Here is a 21,170-nt window from a genome sequence, read left to right as displayed (position 1 = left end):
GTGAAGAACTTGGGGAAATACAGGAAAAGTACAGAGAAAAAAAATCTCCTATGATCCCACTTTTTCACCTATAGAGAGACACAAATGTTGACAGACACAAAAAGTTTGGAGGAAATGTCCCTCCTCAGAGGTATCACAGGCCAGAGGGGGACATCACCACAGATTTAACATCAGCCCCTGGCTGTAATAGTGCTCCAGGCCAGGCTACATTCCCCTCCCCCACTCCCCGTGATTCCTCCTCCATCCTACTTGGTATGTCATATACCCACTTGGTGACAACACAGTCTTTGGCTTATTCTCTGACACTCAGAAAGCTGACTTGCAGGAACACACAGACTCCCAGAGAAGCAATGGAGAGACGGAGTGACATGCCCCCGCAGTGAAACCAGAGCACTCACATGCAATCTCATCCAGGGCAGTGACCACAAACCACACAACGTTCCTCTCGGCCATTTTCAACCGAAGGTCTGCAACCTTGTCTTTCCAGGAAACACCTGCAAGAAACAGACATGCTTGTGATTCCATCCCTTGACTGGTCCCAGGAACCTGCGGGAGCCAAGTGAAAGAACCCACTCCAAATTCTTAACCAGAAGGTCCGGATTCAAGTCCCAAACAAGAGAAGTGACCCTGTCTAAGCTAGTTGACTGTCGAGAGCCCTGATGGCCTCCCAGCAAAAGTAACTCATTTGTTCACCCAACAAATGTCCATGAAGCATCTAGACTTCCCAGGTGCAAATACCTGCAGGTACTATGCGGGTCACTGTGATTACAGCTCTGAGCGACACAGTCCCTGCCCTCAAGGGGCTTACAATCCAGAAGGGAAGACAGACAAACCAGCAGTCAGCTACACTTCTGTATGAAGGCTGCTGCAATAGAGGAAGCACAGGGAGCTTTGAGAACAGACCACCCAGCAGAGAGAACTCACCGAGTCTCAGAGGCCAGGGGACGATCACCCACCACTATACATTCCTGGAGCCTTTCAGTGCTGAGACCTAGGAATTCTCTGCAGTCTACTCACTATGACTATCACATCCAAATCACACTTGAGCTGTGTCCCTGCTGCTCCCCAGAAATGAACTGTGGCCCTAGAGGAGCTCACCCCATCCCCACCATCACCACCCGCCACGAAACAGCCCTTGTATCTCAGGGTACAGCCACTGGTGAACAGGGCAGGCATCTGTCTTATTCACTCAGCACCTGGCAGTGTCCTGCACACAGCAGGCACTCACGTGTCTGCTGAACAGACGTCTTAACTAGCCACATGTGCTCTCCCCTCTCTTACAACCAACAGGTCAGAGCCTCTGCTTCAGTTAAACAAAGTTCAAAACACACTACTGGCAAATGTTTAGCTGACTGTAGGCCGCTCACTGGCCCCATCCCCCAAGTCTGCAATACCCTCAGGTGAGGGCGTCACAAGGAAAGCAAGCTGCCGCCACAACCAAACGCTGCTTTGCAGATCAGCTCGGGAATGCTGTTTAAAACTTGGCTGAGAATCTGGGCTGTAATGCTTTCTTCCCAGGACCCCTCTGGGCAATGTGCCTACATTCCAGACACCCACCCACCCCCGCCCCCATCCCCCTCTCTTCTTCCATTTCTACAGCAAGGCTCCCTCCCCTACAGCCCCACCTCCCAGGCCTTTCCCTCTGCACTCCTCACTGTTCCATAAATCCACGCTCTCATCTCCCACAAGTGTTCAGAGCTTGCTCCTCACTCAGCACCATCACACAGGCCAAAGAAACCCGGCCACACCCCAAAACAGAAGGTATAAGACAGAGGGCAGGGGGCCCAGGAGGGTAAACTTACAAATGCTGGCAGAAGAAAAGGAGAAGGAATCTAGAAACCTCTACGCTCTGTTTCCAACATCAGTCACATTAGAGGGGCAGTTAGCAACTGAGTGGTAAAAAAAGCATTCTCGGCAGCACTCGCCAGTCTGCCCACAAGAGCTTTGCAAGAATAAACTCTGCCAAAGTAGGTGGCAAAGTGGAAACAAACTGAACTGCTTCCATCAAGTGCCCCATGTGCCAGGATGGGGCAAAATCCCCCCCATCAGCCCAAGCTCGACTTGGACTCAGAGGACTTCCATTCAGGTGGAGGGGATGATGGCCGGGGGCCTGCTGGGCGCAGCCGTGGTTCTGACCTGTGTAATCCAGACCCAGTGTGAGCAGGGGCTTGCACGGACGCTCAGGACGCTCTGTCCAGATCTTGTCCACAAGGTTCTCCTTGACAGGAATGAGATGGTGGCCAGCGCTTCTCAGAACCTTGGCCATCTTCTTCCAGTAATCTGAGGAGACACACAAGAGACCTAGCTATGAACTGAATACCCTTTACAGGCAGCAGGGCTTTGAGAGCCTGGCACCTTCTGAATGGCGGTACTCCTGTGGCTCTTCTCCTCACCTTGACCTTCACTGTGACATCAAGTCACACTGAGCCCCCAAATATTCACATCCCACAAGCAAACAAGGAGGATGGAGAGGCATCTAGAACCCACTTCCTCACCCAAGTTGAAAGGGCCCATGCTTACTCACCTGTAGGAATGATCAGTGGGTCCACACCAACCCTGGATCCTTCAGGAAGTACACTCACCAGCCAGTCTTCCTGAGTCGGTGTGTCCTTCAGACCTACAGAGAGAAGAACTGATAAGAAACAATTCCCACGGTGTCATCATGAAAATTATCTCATCAGCCTTCGATCATTTTACCACTACTGGTCACGTGATGAGGGCCCAGGTGGCGATTCCGTGAAGGCTGGAGCTGGGAGCCTCCCTTACATTCCACACCAGGTAAGGGGAACACACACCACACTGCTCTCTCTTCATCTGGAGGGCAGCATCCACATAGAGGACCCCACACAACAATCGGGCCTAAATGGAGGACTAAGCACAAGACTTGGCAGCAGAGAAATCTTTCCAGAGATTGTAAGAGGGACACACAGGAAACCAACATTGTGTCTGTAACATGGCTCCCTGGGTTTCCCAATTACAAAGAGCAAAGAGCCCTTCCCATTTCTAAGAGACCAGTCATAGGACACCAAGTAAGTTTCAAAAAAGGAACTATTATTTTTGATATCCCAGTTTTTCTTTAATCCAACCCAAAATCTTGTATGTTTGGGACATATACTTTTCTCATCAAATTTTTGTTAAACAATTAATATTTTGGTAAAATATCAAATTAAGAGTGAAAGTTCACATATTCTAAAACAATACTGATTTTTACTACTTTCTCATCTGAGTACTGATAACCACATCACCACAGAAGTTTAAAGGTTTATAAAGAAATGAGCTCATGAATCTCAATTCTAAAAAACTGCCTAGAAGCTGGCATTGAGTTTTTTGCTATTTGATGCATTCCTATTTTTTTTCAAATTACTAAACAAGCCACTTATTAACAGTTTCCTCCATGCCCCTAGTGCAACTTTGAAAGCATGAAGTCATGTCATCTCTTAGCTGACAGATGTTTGGCAAAACCCAGGGATGAATCACTCCCCAAACGAATCCACCAGAAGAGACCGGAGGAGGTGGGCTTAGGGAAGAGACAGCTTAGGGAAGAAACCAGAGAGGGGCTTGGAAGGGAGGAGGATTCATCCCCCAGGGCTCTTCTAAGGAACAGGCAGACAGTATTTGCTCCTCTGACACGCTGACCCTCAAAGTGCTGACAGATCTAAGAGCTGGAGTTGTAGGCCCCAAAGAGAGACACCCACACCCCAGGGGCTCACTAAATGATCCACTGGGGTGCAAGCAGGAAGTATCAGAACTTCCATTTGTATTTTTTCTGAAAAAATAAGAAATTAATCTTTGCTTATATTTGAAATACAGGCAGACACTAGCACATACATATAACATATAAACAAATATACATATATACTAAGGGCACATGAGCCATCAACAGAGGCCTGTAATCAGAAAGTTTAAAGGCCTAGTGGCCTATCCATTTATAACAGCCCCATGACTCCAAATGCCTGTGTGTGTGTGTGTGTGTGTGTGTGAGAGAGAGAGAGACAGAGACAGAGACAGAGACAGAGACAGAGAGAGAAAACACCTGGGGCAACATCAACCTGTAGCTTTGATATTTTTATATTTCTAAAAAGATTTCTGAGAAATAGAAATTTAAAATAAATCCACTGCCAGGATAAAACCATTCCTAATTCTTCCCCAAGACAAACAACACATATACATGTATATGGAGACATGTATATGTATGCATACACACACACACACACACACACACACCCTCAGTAAACTAACTGCTTGGATCTTGGTGTCAACTCAGCTGAACTCAGTTGTCAACAGCCCTCTGATCCCTGAACTGTGAACCTGGTAACAACCTGGTTTCCTCTTTACTTCCTACAACAAACAGGAAATATCAGGTGTTTGGCCTCATCTTCTCTTCCTCACTCAGCCCTGGTAGGCCCTTTTCCCTCCTTCTATTGTCCAAGTTCAGATTTCAGGAGGCAGAGACCTTTGTACAACCACTAAAACTATGTTTCTAAAGACTGTTTTACAGCACAAAAGAAAATGAAAAACCAGAGTACACACACAAACACAAACACCCACACACACACAATCACACAATCATTATTCCATAAACACTGAGCTGTATTCCTTCCATATGTTATTTATTTAATCCTCACCATTTTACGTGGTACTTACTATTACTATTCCATCCTACAGATGAGGAAACTGAAAGTGAAGTAACCTGCCCAAGAAAGTTCCAGACCCACGCTCTTGCCCTATGGCTGAGCTGCCAAAAGTGAGTCCAGGATCCTCAGAGGGAGAGCTTCCTAGTTTCAGCTGCCTGTGGCCCCTTCCCTTTATCTCTGAATCATGACACAGCAAAAAGCAGTGGAAAGGGCCCCAGCGCATGAATCAAATGCACAGCACGCTATGTGAGCAGCAGCAAAGCAACTGCCCTGTCAGGCACTCAGTCTCTCCTCACTAAAATGAGTCTTCTGAACCAGGACCTTCCAAAATTGAACGCATAATGGTATATGTAAGCATGTCATTTTCTTGGTTTTCCTTGTGCCATGAACTGGATTGTATCCCTTCAAAATTCATATACTGAAGCCTTATCCCTAAATGTGACTATGTCTGGAGACAGGGGTTGGAGGAGGTGGTTAAGGCTAAATGAAGCATAAGGGTAGGCTTCTAATCCAACAGGACTGGCGGCCTTCTAAGAAGAGAAACAGAGAGAGCTCCAGCCGTGAAAGGACATAGTGAGAAGGTGGCCATCTGCAAGCCAGGATGAGAGCCCTCACCAGGACCTAATCCCACTGGCACCCTCATCTCAGACTTCCAGCCTCCAGAACTGAAAAAATAAATTTCTGTTGTTCAAGCCACCCAGTCTATGGCATTTTGTTATGGCAGCCTGAGCAGACTAACACATCGTAGATTCTAAAAAGGGTCCATGGCCCCATGAAAGGGTTAAGACCCAGGAGCCCTGAGGAGCACTCAGGTCCCTTCCCAGAGCTGGCCAGCTCAGGCTGAGGCAGCCATGCCTCTACACACCCATCTTCATGAGTGTCCAGTTGCTGTCCATCTGCTTAGCAGCCTGAAGAAAGTAGCGCCCGTCAGTCCACATGGCCGCATGCTCTTCTGTGATGATGGCTGTGCCTGGAACAGGGGAGCAAAGAAATTAACAAGGTTTCTGACAACCACCTAGAAGCTACACAAAATGGCAGCAGGCAGGCCAGTACGGTGAAAGGCAGCAGATCCTGTGTGGCCTGGCCACCCACCACCACTCTAGTGGGGCCGGTGGGCCTTTAACTCCAAGGAAACCTCCAGGCAAGCGAAGACAATTCCACAGAGAACCAGCCGTGGGCCAAGCTCTAAAGGAAACAGTCCTGAGGCAGCCCAGTGGGTACCAGTCCCTGCACAGAAAGGACCCCACTTGCACAGCATGAGTCAAGACCAGTAGAACCGAGGTCTGTGGACCTACAGCCACAAGGGCCCCCTAATCAATAAGGCAGAGGTGGAAACAGTTCCTGCTCAGTGATCACAGTGATCAGCTCCACCAGACACCCGAAAAAAGGTGTTTCACCTTTCCCAAGAAAGACCCCCCAGGCCCTGTGAGTGTTCATGGTGACTTAGCAGTCACCAGCAGGGACTTCAAGCCCCCCACCTCTACCTCCCCTCTGTCCCCACAGGCCAGGCAGAACTCAGGGCTCTCAGCAGAGGTGGCAGCCAAAACCAATCCTAATGTGCCAACCAAGACAACACTTACATCCAAGGAAGCAGAGGGGTAACTTCGAGGAGAGAGGGGCTCCCACCAAGTCTAGAAGCTTAAGGGATAAGAGTCTGAAGAGGGAAACCCTCCCTAAAACTCAAGGGCACAACAGTTTTGAAAAAGTTAGTGCAGGGCACCAATGTAGCTCAACGTTAATCTTTTGTCATTTAAACCGAAAGTGAAAACAGAAAAACCAAAAGCCAAGCACTGAGAGAATTGTACAGGACGGATATGCTAAGGAGGGGGCTCAAGAGTGTTGTCATGTCCCATTTCTATCTGGAGTGCTAGTCACACGTTGCTCTCAGGTTAATTGATACACTTTTCTGCACGTATGTTATATTTAATAAAAAGTTCAAAAATATCTTTTTGATAAAATTTTTAAGATTTGAAAAGCAAAGGCATAGAGAAAAGGATTGCTAAAACGTAAGCTTAGGAGCTGAGGGGGCTGGGACCACGTTCCCTCTTCAGAGGCTTTATGGAGACGTCTAGTCTGTGTTTTCTTTTTGCTTCTATATCACAGGTTGAAACTGGGTCCAGTTATCTTGGGGAGGCAGACAAAAGTACCAAAGAGCAAAGGGAGAATTTAGTGACTCACCTGCAGAGCCATCAAATCCAGAGATGAAGGCCCGCCGACAGTCACATGGAGCGATGTATTCACTCTGGGAAACACAAAGGACAAGAAATTGGGCTTTGGTCAGTCACATGCCAACTCGTGCTCAGCCCAGCAGGGTGACAAAGGCTGGCAAAAGCTGGGCACCTGCCTGCAAGGAACTGACAGTCTAGCTGAAAAGGCAAGCTGAACATTTAAAAAAAGAAAATAAGTGCACACTGCAAAAGACCTTAATTAATTAAGGGCTAAAAGGGCTGTTCCCCGTTAGCCTCAATTTCTTCATCTGGAGAACAAAGCAAGTCAAGAGAAACAGATCAAAACTGCTCTCTCCTCACTGAGCCCTTACTTAAAAACAAACCAAGAGCCTTCTCCCTTCCTTGCCACTGACATTCAGGCATCTGTTATTTTTTCTGAAAAGGCTGAATTTCTGTTTTAAGTGCCAATAATTCTCTAATTTAAGTCTCTTTAGGTATCAGCTTATTTCTGAACTTCCTGTTTGTGTCCTCTTCCAGGGCAGTGTCACCAATCTCTCCCACGCAGACCCTGTCCCTTCCTGTTAGGGAACGAAGGGAAACACTTCCTACAATCCAAGAGGCTTCAGCAAAATAAAACATCATGTTCACATCTAGGTCCTTCCTAGCTGATAATTCTTTTCCTCTGAATGGAAGGGGATTAGGGCTGAAGAAAATTAAGTTCCCACTCTTGGGGAGGGGGTATGAGGCTACAGTGTGTAACTTCTGGCAATAGCCAGTGAGATATAGAGAGTTAAAGAACTTGTCCAAAGTCACAGAGCTAATAAGTAGTAGAGGCAGGATTTGAACCTGGGCAGTCAGCTCCAGAGCCTTGACTCAAGCCTTGTGCCACGCTGCCCCAGTAAAACACACCATCCTTCATTCTCATAATGACTTTCCAGAATAAGACCAATAGCAAATGAGAAAACGGAGGTTCAAAGACAGAATCGTTAAGTAACTGACAGGTCAATAGCGGGGCCAGGACCTGGTCTGCTTGACACCAGAGCCACTGCTCCTTCTACTGTTCACGTGGTTTTTGCTGAGCTGAAGGACCTGGCACGGTTAAGAATGTTTCAGATAGAAAAAGATAGAAAACGGGGCTACTGGCTGGACCCCAAGGCATTTCAGGACAGCCAGCATGATGGCGGGAAAAAAATGGCACCCATGTTCTACTCCTGTCATGTGGCTGCGAGCTGCCCCTTTTGCCAATGCAGCCACAATCGTGGCCTCAAACCAGTCAAAACACCACGACCCACGGAGGTGCCAGAAGGGCCAGCAGAGAGAATCATGATGGCAGGATGAAGGCACTCTGGGAGCCCTGGGCCACACCTGCCCTCTAGCAGGCCAGCTATGTGGTCCTCAACGAGTCTCCTCGCCTCTCTCAGCCTCAGTTCCTCATTTCTACAATGGGTCATTTCAGATTGCTGAATGCAACGGCAAGCAAATGTTTTATCCCCAAAACACAAAGGAACACTGAACAGAGAGCTCTAAGGACACAGAAAAAAGTGGCCACAGGCATCATTTATGAACTGTAAGAATCCTCCTTTGTTTATTAACCCAGTAATCACTGAGTACAAGACTGTGGGGAAAAAAGGCCAAAATGGGGGAGTGGGTTCCCACCCATCTCCTAGGACTGCTGTGAGGAAGAGTAAGTGAACATTTAAAGCAACTCACCAGAAACCTGAGAGGGCTGTGTACATGCAACAGAAGAGATAATATTAATCTCTTCTTCCTGAGGGGTGACCAAGTGTCTAAGAGGCTGGGAAAACTAAGCTAACAAAAATAACCCTTCTGCTAAAAACCACAGTGCACAACAGGGAAGACACAGAGAGGACACTCTCAACTGACAAGGAGGTTCCCCTGGCCTGGGGCTGAGGACACTGGCAAGGGGCTGGCAGAGAAGGGACTGCTGACCTTGGCCCAGCTGGGCTCTTACACGCAGGGACACAGCTCTCGAGGAGTGCCGCTCCCCACCCCTTCCCTGGGGCAAGCCTGAGAGGAGGCACAGGGCCCCACAGGGGTTTACCTAGAGTTGCCATCAGCAAAGGCAGGAGAAGAGTTTCTCCAAAGGGAGGTGGAATTAACAGCAGGTGGACGTGTTTGGTTTGGGACCGAGATGAGGTCTGGAACAAGAACGTCTAGACATGACCTAAGTGGTCAACATGCCAGAAAAACATCGCTGACCGAAGCTGTCACCTCCACACCAACAGGCTAGGCAGAGGCCAGACAAGCACTGGGCCTGGGCCTCCCACTCTTCCCCTGGCTATAAAGCTGGCAAAGCCCGGAAACATTCTCCCTAGAGAGCAGCAAAAGGTCTAAAATAAGCCAAAGCTGTAGCATGCTAGGAAAAAGGCACAAAGAAACACAGCTGTTGGCTTTTTCTCCAAAACCATCCATTTCTCTCCATCTCGAACATGCCTCAGTCCAAGCCTCCCTCATCTCTACCTGGACCATTGCCCCTACAACCCACTCTTCACACACTCTCAGAGTTTTCAAAATATGTGTGTATGTGTGTGTATCATGTTAGCATCCTGCTTAAAAACCTCCAGTGGCTTCCCATAACATTTAGGATAAAATCCAAACCCCAGCCCAGTCCCCAAGGCATGGCTCGATCCAGCCTGCTCTCCTCCCACAACTCACCCACTCACAATGCTCCAGCCACCCACCTGCTTTCTGCTCCATGTACTTCCCAATCTCATTCCTGCTTCAGGGCCTTTGCACATGCTCTTCCTCATACCTAATAAAAGCTAGCTCCTTCCCATCACTGTACTTCAGATTGGATGTCAGTTTCACAGAGAGGCTTGCCTGAATGATCCACTTAAGAAGCAACTCAGCCTCTTTCATGTCTCTGTACAGCACATTTTTCTAGATGTTTCTCATCTTAATGACTGTTTTACATTGTCATTGTATTGTCCTGCTCCCCAGAATGTAAGTCCCATGAGATCAAGGTGTTTGTCTTATTTGTCACAGCCCCTTATACAGGGCACAGGCGACACACAGTAGGCCTCAACCAACATTTGCTGAATAAATGAACAAGCAGGAGAGATGAATCTTTTTCCATAGTTAAACCTTTAGCCACCTCTTTGAAGATGGAGAAAGGGCTACAAGCCAAGAAATGCAGGTGGCCTCTAGAAACCGGCAGAGACAAGGAAATGGGTTCTCCCCAGAGCCTCCCACACTCACTCAGCCCTGCTTAAGACTCCTTCAGACTGCAGCCCTCCAGAACTGTAAGATCATCCATTTGTGTTGTTGTGAGCCACTAAGTTTGTGGTAATTTGTTACAGCAACAATAGGAAACTAATTCTCTATCCAACAGAAAAAAGACCAGAAGGGCTTATAACTGGGGTTTCAAACTCAAATGCCCCAGGGTACAAGCCAGTAAACTAAATGAGTGCAAGCGAGACAGGGTGGGTGTCTTTTCTGGACAGCAGCTCCTACTCAGCTCATTCCCGCAGTGCTGGAATGCAGCCATGTGTCGCCAACCTTCACTATTTCAGGAGAAGCTAAGTGCATGTGTGTTCGTGAAACAGCACCCAGTTTTTAAATGTTGGCATCTAACTCAAACAGTGTAAATAACACAGAGCCAAATAAAACATATATGTAAACTACAGGGGAAAAAAACAAAAACATCCTTAGCCATCTCACAAAATCCAGCTCAAATGCGCCCTTTTCCACAAAGCTTTCTTACTTATCCAGCTTTCAGAGATCTCCCACATCTCTGAATTTTATAGGATCATCCACGTTGACATTTATCCATGCCCCCCACCTTGGGTGATAACAGATAATATTGGCTAAGATTTACTAGCTGCCAGTACCTAGCTTCATTTCCTCTAATTCTGATCCCAACAGCAGCAGTTCTAGAATGTATCATCCTCCCCATTTACAGATTAGAAAAAAGAAGAAGCTCAGAGAAATAAATTATTTACTTTCCCCCAAGGCACCACTGCTCTAAGTGGCAGAGCCAGGATATGACCTCAGGTCTGACTTTCAAAAGCCCTTGCCCTTGCCACCTGCCAAGCAACCTCTTTTATTCTGTACAGACACTGTGCATAGCTGGTCTGCATAGCTGGATTATAGACTCTGGGGGAACAAGAAACACAGGGATGCCCCCCATTTACCTCTGCCTTCATCAAGCACATAACAGATCTGCCTTGAATCCATCAGGCCAACCTCAGAGGTTTGACCTGGGCCACCACAGACAGGTGAGGAGAAGCAGGTGAGGTCTCCTACCTCCTACCTCCAGAAATCAAACCTGTGTTCAAACCTGGCTCCCCCACTTACTGGCTGGGTAAACTGTGGGCTCAACTGTTTCATGAGTAGAGCAGGGATGATAAAGATGGCGACCTGGGAGGGCTGAGGTGTGACATAAAGCAATTAGCACATGCTAAGCTTTTGATAAACTGCAGCACTTAATACTCTGCGCCAGGCGATAAGCCAGACTCTATAGAAGGCTTAAGAAAGTACCTTCTCAGAGTACACAACCCAGCAAGCAAAACAAGACAGGTATCAGTGAAACACTAGCCCTAATCAACAGCCACCTAACCTATGCTGCATGTGCAGTATGGCATCTGCTACAGTTCCAAGCTCATATCTGCCTTGAATCCATCACGCCAACCTCAGAGGTTTGACCTGGGCCACCACAGACAGGTGAGGAGAAGCAGGAAGGCAATCCAGACAGGGGGAAAGGTTCAAGGCCCAGAAGCAAGAGGTCAGTGGCAGGACAGCAAGCAATTAGCCTGACTGCTGGGGCAGAAAGTTCAAGGGAGTGGCAGCAGAAACTCCTGGAAAGGCAGCCTGAAGACAATGGTCAAGGACCTCAAACATCACACTAAGAGGCTTAAACTTTATCCTGCAAGTTCTAGAGACAGAATAAAAGTTCAAGAGGAGGTGGTGACGTGACCAGAGCTGGGTTTTAAGAAGAGTGAGCAACATGGCCACGTGCAGATAGACAAGGGCATTCAAGGCAGATGGCTGGGTGCCACAACAAGCATGACTAAAGTTACAGGGGCCATGCTGGAGTGACATCGTTCCCCCTCCTCGACCCTTCACGTCCCTAAGCCGTGAGCCTGGCATAGTGCCTCAGACACACTAGGTTCTCAACAAAAATGAAACTGGAAGAGTAAATGGCTGTGTGTCACATGACTAGTTCTCACCAACGGAATGTGGGTGGGACGTGATGTCTGAGTCAGGGCAGTTAAATATGGATGTGCCCTCTCCATCCTCCTTCCCTTCTGCCAGCTGGAATGGTGGCATGGTAGGATGCTGGCATTACTCTAATTAACGCAGTGGGTAAAATCACTCTGGGATAAAAATCACTACCTCCACCCCAAGAGAGAGCCCGGTTAAAAAATACAAAACAGGAAGCCAGCTCCTGGAGGAATGGGAGCAGGATCCAAAGAGTTTAGGAAAATCTGATTCATGTCTTCCAAAGGAGGAACCATAAACACAGCCAAAAACTCAAGCTGGTAGAGTCACCCGGGCAAGAATGCAACTCTTTGACTAAGCTGAGACCAAGAGCAGAATAAGGGGCCTTTACAGAAGGGGAAGGGGAAGAGTTCGGATTTCTCGAAGGCAGTGCTAGGGCAGTTCTGGCCCCAACCAATGATTCTCCGGGTCTGGGGTCCAGTGGTGCCCACAAATCCCAATATTTGACTTAGATGGTACACGAAAGCACCCAGGTGACAAGGGAGAATGGACAATTCCTCACTTTCAAAGTCCCCTTGGGCCCAAACTCACTGATACCACAATCCCTGTTCTGAATTTAAAAGAAAAAGCCCTTAGATCTGCACAAGACAGAGAGGAGCAGACCCCTAGAGTGCCAAGTGCTTGCGTAATCATGCATTTGGGGTGCGTTTTCTCTCCAGCCTGCAACGGGGTGTGGGTGTGTGTATTTGTGTTTTGTAAAGTACACAAAGGAGAATTCAAGATCCTTCTCCACTTCTCCAGCTCCCTCCCTCCCCAACCCGTCAGAGAAATTCCATCAACCCTGAATCTAGCCTGAAATGAAACAGTAAGAACAAGAGCCCCAGAGAACAGCAGCCTCTCTATCACTGAGGAGGCTGCTGTGGCAGGGCACAGACAAAGCCAGGCCATCCTCCTTGTCCTCACAGTCCTGGCGAGGACCCAGAGTCCCACTTAGGAGTCCTCCCAAAGATGCCCATCCTCTCCACTGAAACAAGGAACACGGGACTTCTCATTTCCTTCTGTGGAGGGCACCACAAACCCTCTCAGCTCCCAAGCTTCTCAGTCCCCATGGCCATCTGCTTGCAGGGTCCACCTTCGATCTGTCTGCTGCTTCTCCTCCACACCCTTCCCTTCTCCTCTGCTCCTAGGGCCAGCACCGAAGTTCAGGCCCTCGGGACCCGACTCTGGGATCCTGCAGTGGCCTCTGAGCAGGTTTCTCAGCGCCCAGTGTCTCCCGTCTCCAATCCATACTACACACTGCTCCCATGGATTGATCACATCACTCTCTTGTTCAAAGACCCTCAGTGGGACCCTACTGTCTAACAAAAACCTGAACACCTGACTCTGGTGGTTCTTGGGGGGCCTTGACCAGACCCCTATTATCTTTCTTCTTTAAGGTTATCATTATTCATGTTCTCCCACTTGCAAGGATGTGCCCCTGGTATTTCTTGTACCTCTCTACCTCCAAGCACCCAAATTCTACCTGTTCACATGCCAATTTAAATGCACCTCCATCATGAAGCCTTCCTTGACCACCATCTTAAAACAGTCCCTCTCACCTGTGAGTTCAGTCCACACTTTACCTAAATCTGTGCTGTCCAGTAGAGCAGCCACCAGCCACTCACAGCTACTGCACACTTGAAATGTGGCTAATGTGCCTGAGAAACTGAATGTTTAATTTTATTTCGTTTCAATTATATATAAATTTTTAAACTGATGCTTAAGACTCAGTTATTATAAAACTTTTTAAGTATGTGTAGAATAACTTTGGTATGTAAGCCCACTTTTTCAACTGTAAATTTTACAAAATCTAAATACAGATCAAATATTTTCAATGAACATTCCACAGTCAACTTGAGATGTTCTGTAATGAAGTACATAGCAGATTTGAAGACTTAGTATTAAAAAAGGAATGTAAACCACCTCACTAATAATTTTTTATACTGATGATGTGTTGAAATGTTAACATTTTGGACATATTGGGGTAAATAAAAGGCATTATTAATAATTTCACTATTTCTTTTTACTTTATTTTACTATGGTTATTCGAATATTTAAAACTATGTATGTGCCTCACATATTTCTACTGGACAGTGCTGACTGAGTTCCTTCCAACAGCATTTACTAGCTGCATTTTGTGTTAGCATCTGTGACTAGGGCTATCCACTCTTAAATCTCTTTAAGGGGATATTCCCTTGTTCATCTCTATCATAGTAATAATAACAAGAGTAATAGCAGCTAATATAATGAAACGTATTAGGTGACAGACATGCTTTAAGTATTTACATCTATTAACTCCTTAAGTATTTACATCTATTAACTCATTTAATCCTAACAGCAACCCAAAGAGGTGGGTAGGTCACTATCCCTTTTTTGCAGATAGGGAAACTGAGACCCAGAGAGCTAAACTGACACTTTGGAATCTGAGGTGACTTTCTTGAGGTCAAGCAGCTAGTTAAGTGGCAAATCTGACACCTGAACCCAGACGGTCCTGGAGCCCACACGCTTACCTTTATGCTAATTGCTTGCGCTTTAGGTCTGTCCCAGTACTTAGCCCTGAGCTGGTAGTCAGGAAACATGCACAAGACAAACAAAACACAGCTTCTCCCACCTTGCAAGGCAGATGGCTAAGCTGCAGCAATAGAAACGATAGTTAAAGATTATGAAAGAAAAATGGGTAGGGGGTGAGGGGGCGAGGGGGAAGAGGACAGCAAGACTGCAAGGATACAAGTTTGTGAAGCCTAAACAAATAGCAGCTTCTGCAATAAGAGTGACAGCTCACATCAAGCAAGCGTAGCTTGTGTTTTCAGGACATTGCCGGAAGACACATATTTCTAGGATTAGAGCCTCAGCTTCTGATATTCCAGGATCATTAGCAGGAGCTGCTACACTAAGGGAAAGCCTGGAACAACACCTGTGGTTTGGTCAGCATCACTGCCATTCCCAAAGTTGAATAAGAATTGCTTTGGCTATATTAGGCCACATCTGATGTCAAAGACAGAGAATTCCTAAAAAATCAATCATGGTATCAAATCTGGCCAAAAACTAGATTTATGACAAGAAGTTAGCTCAGGAACAGCACCCAGCACCAAGAACACCAAGATAAATCTGGTTTGGCTACAAGAACATCCCGTACCAGTAAACATACAGATTGTATCCTAATTGCAGACAAAAGGAAACAAAAGCTGGAATACCAACACTACGAAGCTGCCAACACACCCTTAACTGGAAACCTTCAAAGGTTAATGCAAGTAATACTCACAGGTCAAATCTTCCCACACAATGAGGCCTCACCTGGAGGAGGAGGTTCATGAATAAAGCAGAACTAGCAGAAGTTTGGCTGGAGCCTGGGAGACCCCGTTCAAAGGAGAGACCCAACCTCAGACAGCAGTGTGCTAGTGCTCTGATGGTTAATTTTATGTGTCACCTTGACTGGTCTAAGGGATTCCCAGAGAGCTAGCTGGCAAAACATTATATCTGCGTGTGTCTGTGAGGTTGTTTCTGGAAAAGATGAACATCTGACTTGACAGACCAAATAAAGTTCGTCCTCACTGACACATATGGGCAGCATCCAATCTGTTGAGGGTCTGAACAGAACAAAAAGGTGGAGGAAGGGCAAATCTGCTCTCTCCTGTTTCAGAGGAGACATCCATCTTTTCTCGCCCTCGGACTTTAGCATTTCTCGTTCTCAGGCCTTCGGCTTAAGTGGAGACTTGCATCATTGGTGCCATCTGCGAGCTGACGAACCAGGAGAGCCAGTGGTGTGACTCCAGTCCAAACCCGAAGGCCTGAGAACCAGGGGAGCTGATGTTGTGTGAGCCAACCCCTCATAATAAATCTCTCTCTCTCTCTCTCTGTGCGTGTGTGTGTATGTACATATGTGTATATAGATATGCATACATACATGTATATACATATCTACACACACACACACACACACACCCTATTGGTTCTCTCTGGAGAACTCTTACTGACAGGCACTTACAGAAGACCCTAAACCAACTGCTGTATAATGTGCTCCACCACCCTGCCCAGTACTGAGATAGGATGGCTAGAGTCAAACAGCCCAAGGCAACTGCCTGATGCTTAAAGGGCAGAGAATGACAAACACCACTGGTGAATCCAGCAGAGAATCCGTGTGACATGAAGCCCAAGTCCAAAGGCTGAAGCCTGGGACTGACAGGAGGCAGGGCAGAGCCCATCAGAGGTGCCCAGGCAGGAGAAGAAAAAAGGAGTTCCTTGAGGACAAGGCCCAGGTCTGTTCTTCTTAAACAGTGGAGTGCCCAGCTCCTCTGCTACCTACACCTCCTCAAGCCCAAGTAAGTAGGGTGGCTCAAGCCGGTCACCCAACTTACTCATCCAGTCCTTAGTCAAGATGAAACTTGGGTTCCTATGAAGTTGGTGAATCTTGCTCATCCAGGGAACAGAGGTGAATGGAAGAATTCCATTGCCAATGCCCACGCTACACCTCACCAGCCTCTCCTTACCTGCCCACTGCCTACTTAATTTAACTCTCACGTGCAGGGCCACCACAGCTTCCTCACGTGCCAACAACCCCCCTTCCTGCTAGATCTTCTACATCTGCTGTACTTACATCTTGTATCCTCTCACCTCCCCCTTCACCCACATTCACATGCCGAACCCTCGTCTTTGGTGGCCTCTCCTCTCACATACTATTCTCCCCCCATCTCACTTCAAGAAGCAAGTTCTAACCCATTATGGTTCGAAAAGTGTTGATCAAAAAAAGATTAACAAACTAAGGAATTCCACACTGGGTCCCTTACTCCACTCCTGGGATAATTGTGGAAATTTCATGGATATTTAAATCTGGAAAATACTCAGTACTTCACCTTTAGAGTCACACAGTGCACACTAGTATATTAAAGGCCCTGAGAAGTCCTGCACTTAAGAAACAGTTCAAACAGACAAAGGACTTGAATGGACATTTTTCCAAAAGAAGACATACAAATGGCCAACAAGCATATAAAAGCTGCTCAACATCACTCATCATTAGGGAAATGCAAATCAAAACCACAAGATATTATCTCATACCCATTAGGAGGCCACCATGATAAAAAGAAAGAAAAGGAAAGAAAGAAAGAAATAACAAGTGTTCACAAGGATGTAAAGAAATTGGAATCCTTGTCCACTGTTGGTGGGAATGTAAAATGGCATGGCCACCATGGAAAACAGTATGGTGGTTCCTCAAAAAACTAAAAGTACAATTACTATATGATCCAGTAATCCCACTTTGGCTATATGTCCAAAAGAACTGAAAACAGGCTCTCAAGGAGATATTTCCAGGCCCATGTTCAGGGCAGCATTATTCACAAGAGCTAAGAGGTAGAAGCAAACTGAATGTTCATAAACAGATGACTGGACAAAGAAAATGTCCTATTATTCAGCCTTAAAAAAGAAGGAAATCCTGTCTTAAGCTACAACATGGATGAACCTTGAGGTCATTATACTGTGTGAAATAAGCCAGTCTCAAAAAGACAATACTGCAAGATTCCACTTGGATGAGGCACCTAAAGTAGTCAAACTCTTAGAAAAGTAGAAGGGCAACTGTCAGGGCACGGGGAGAGGGGAGGTGCTCAGTGGGCACAGAGTCTCAGCTCTGCAAGATGAAAAAGCGCTAGAGGTCTGTTGTACAGCTATGTGCATACAGTTACCATGCTGTGTTGTACAGCAGTGTTAAAAATAGTTAAGATGATAAACTTTATGTTAAACATTTTTACCACAATAAAAAAAAAAGAAAGAAACTGTTTAGCTCATTTCACTATTTTCTTGACCCCTGACTACATTTTTCACAGAACATCTTACAAAACACAACAGGAATGCTGTAGAATACAGTTCGGGAAACTGTTCTAAACATCAAAATATCCTAAATTTCATGCTGTTGCTTCAAATCATCCAATCCTTTTGGTTATTCATTTCAGCCCTTTATTTGCTCCTGAGGCCAGGAAATCTCATGTGTCCCCAGGCAGGGGTCTAATCTTGACACTGTCCCTAGGTTAACACTGACCTGATACTGCCACAACCGAGTGGTCCAGCCCCTTTGGGGAGGGGCAGAAAGGAGGCCAGCTCAAGTGGGCCTCTTTTGGGAACTCAGCTCAGCTGACAGTAATACCTGTATCTGCCGCCCCCTCCATCGTGGCAGACCCTCATGAGTCATGTCTACGCCACACGCAATCCTACATGTGCACATACACACACGTGTGTGTGCACACAGTCACAGTGACCAGGACCAAGGGTAAACACCAAGCCACTACACCAATCTGACCCTGGGTTTGGAATTAAGTCAGGGATCTTGAAAGTAAGAGATAAAGAAATATGAATACAGAAAATGTGGGGTGGCCACCTATTTACTATCTACTTTGTTGCCTAGAAAGAAAGAAACTCATCTGCAGCAAGAGCTGAAACTCCTCCCACCCAAGTCCTCCGAGAGGGCCAGCTGCATCCCTGCCCTCAGGGGACACCTGAGGCACGACTCCGGAGAGGACCGTTCACAACCTGGAGCAGTGCTAATCCAGAGGCCCTGCCCCTAAACCCTTAAATCAAGCAGTTTATTGCTTGAAGTACTTCAAGGTAGTTTATGCTGCCTGCAACTAAATAATGCTAGAACATCAGTATTTCCCACGATTGCTTTTTACTCCCCTAGGCTTTTGCCAAAGGAACTTGCCACATTGTTTCTGAAAAGCACTCCGAGCCTTTGCTCCTGCTAATCTTCCTGCTGAGAATACCCTCCCTTCTCCTCTATTTATACAACTATGCATCCTTCAAGGTCCAGTTCAAATACCTCCCCTGACCATGAAGCCCTCCGTTATCCTCCCCCTCCCCCTCAAACATCCACAGCCCTCTGTCCAGACTTTCTTGATGGCACATCTACATTCCACCTTACAATACAGACATGTGTACGCATCTTAACTTCATTACCAAACCGTATGCTTCTTGAGACCAGGGCCAGTCACATCCTTGTGTCATGTACCACACCTAAGGCAGCGCCTTGCACATAAACAAAGGCTATAAAAAATAGATGTATAGATGACTCAATGGAAGAATAGCACTTTGTATATTGTCTCATGCCTCTACTCAACTGTAAGCATAGTAAGGACATTCAATCTTAAATCCATCTTTGTAACAGTACCATGAGCATGGTGTACACATTCACACACTTGCTGACTCAATGACCTAAAAGAGTCAGTCCTAGAATCCTTCCATCCTCTTCCCTTCAGCCCCGTCACATGCAGTCTCCACCTCTCCAATCCTGACTCTCCCATATTTAAATGACTTGTTTTCTGAAGTAAAGGGCACTTACTGAAATGCTTCCATCAAAGGTGGTTGAGGGGAAAGAAGGGGTGATATTAGGAATCATCCCTAAAACCTGCGGGGGTAGAGATTCAAGAGGACTTTCTGACTGCTCTTCTGGTTGTGCCAGCGGGATGGGACAGTCTGGATGGGGACAAGGGAGGCAGGACAGACGATTCTGCTGGGGACAGGGTGCGGCAGTGGAGATGAGGTAAAGAGAATGAGCAACAGAAAGGCCCAGACTTCTGCCCCTTCATTTGTCCCCTAATTCTTCCACAGTTGTTTGAAAGCTAGCTAAATACACTGGAAACAAGAAAGCCAGGGCCAAATCAACATGCATTCAGTGAGACCCTACTGGACACGGGTCCCTGTGCCTAGCCCTGGGGGACATGCTTAGATGTGGGCTGACAACTAGCATCCTACAAACACACTGGGGCTGGGGGAAAAGAATGGGAAGAAAGGAGGGATGGATGAGCTCCATCACCAGCCCATCTCCACTCAGTACCTGGTGGGCGTCTCCCGACGGGATGATGTAGGCCTGGATCGGTTCTGTCACATATTCCAAGTTTTTCATGGCTTGTCTCAGCTGCCGAAGCAGCTCTGAAGTTATCTTTGGAGCCATTCTGCCGTCTGCAACAACAGAAGAGTTTGTTCCAAAACCAGCCTGCCCCATGCAGAAGCTCCCTAGAGAAGCACCTGCCATGTTCTGCCCAACCCCTAGCTACGTTTTCAACCTAACCACCCCAACACCAGACCAAAACCAAACCTGCCAGAAACTCTAAAGCTTACGCTTCTTAAATACCACTTCCAAATAGCCATTGCTGCAAGAAAAGTTGAGTTACTAATACTCATTTCCAAACTAATCAGTTACCTCTTTCACTTCCAGGACTTCATTCTGAGAAGATAAACAGATGCTCAAAGATATAGGCATTTATCTTTCTTTATAGTAGTTTAAAAAAGGGGAGGACACATAATTGGTTAAATGAACTATAAGACATACAACAGTAGAGTATGAAACCATGAAAAATTACATGAACAAAAAAATTTACATGGACCTGTATTTTAACTCACAAAGATACCAACAACACTGGCAGGTAATTAAAAATAGATTACGGAAGAACATGTATAGACTGTTCTTATCTAAAATTCTGTATGTGTATATGCAGAGAGAAGTTTCTAGAAGGCCAGTCAATGAAGTGTTAGTTAATGGTTACATTTGGGTAAAGAGATATGAGTGATTTTTAATTTTCTTCTTCTTGTATTTTGCTGCTTAATTTTGATGGCTTTAAAAGAAGTTTTATATTTTTGTTAAATAGACAGGCACAGATTTGGAGCAGGAAGCTTAGTCCACTAGAAGTCAAAAGTGTTAAGTCGTGTGCTCTAGTGTACGACCTCGGGGAGATGGGCAACAGGCTAGCAGTGCTCCATGTTCTCCTCTCTAAAATACGGTGGGATCAGAATGGATCCAGGGTTTTCAAACTGAGCCCCCAAAAGCCCCAGGGATCCCAAGGAGCCTATCACCCCAATAAAACTAGAACTGGGGTCAACAGCTCTAGAAAATACAAAATAGAAACAGTACTAAAAAAATCATTAAAAAGAAAATGTTAGGAACATTAAATGTAGTCTTACTAGAAATCCTTAAACTTTTACTAATTTCAAGTAATCAAAATCAAAGAGTATTGCTTCTCAGTGAGTACAAGAGACTATTTCTATGTGATCAAGGCACAGATGATGCAAGCTGACTTTAAAACTTTAGTTGGTTCTTCAAAAAAAACCTTTTCTCGACAAATACTGACATCAGTGAACAGTTCTGATAAATCATACTAAATCTATCATCATA

At 46.2% G+C, this 21,170-nt stretch overlaps 1 protein-coding gene across 2 annotated transcripts in view; it reads right to left on the bottom strand.

Annotated features, from left to right (window-relative positions):
• Window positions 1-21,170, bottom strand: part of XPNPEP1 (X-prolyl aminopeptidase 1) — a 51,372-nt gene that overhangs the window by 18,617 nt on the left and 11,585 nt on the right. For both annotated transcript variants that reach the window (XM_045506541.2, XM_010969773.3), the window contains exons 3-8: window positions 19,836-19,960; window positions 6,813-6,876; window positions 5,500-5,604; window positions 2,525-2,617; window positions 2,137-2,280; window positions 399-494 (exon numbers count right to left, since the gene is read on the bottom strand). In XM_045506541.2, coding sequence (XP_045362497.2) covers window positions 399-494; window positions 2,137-2,280; window positions 2,525-2,617; window positions 5,500-5,604; window positions 6,813-6,876; window positions 19,836-19,960 — 627 coding nt within the window. The remainder of the gene's footprint in view (window positions 1-398; window positions 495-2,136; window positions 2,281-2,524; window positions 2,618-5,499; window positions 5,605-6,812; window positions 6,877-19,835; window positions 19,961-21,170) is intronic.

This window comes from Camelus bactrianus, chromosome 11 (genome assembly GCF_048773025.1).
Source record: "Camelus bactrianus isolate YW-2024 breed Bactrian camel chromosome 11, ASM4877302v1, whole genome shotgun sequence".
NCBI lineage: Eukaryota > Metazoa > Chordata > Mammalia > Artiodactyla > Camelidae > Camelus > Camelus bactrianus.
Note: the sequence above shows the minus strand (reverse complement) of the source record. Positions and strands in the feature narration are given on the sequence as shown.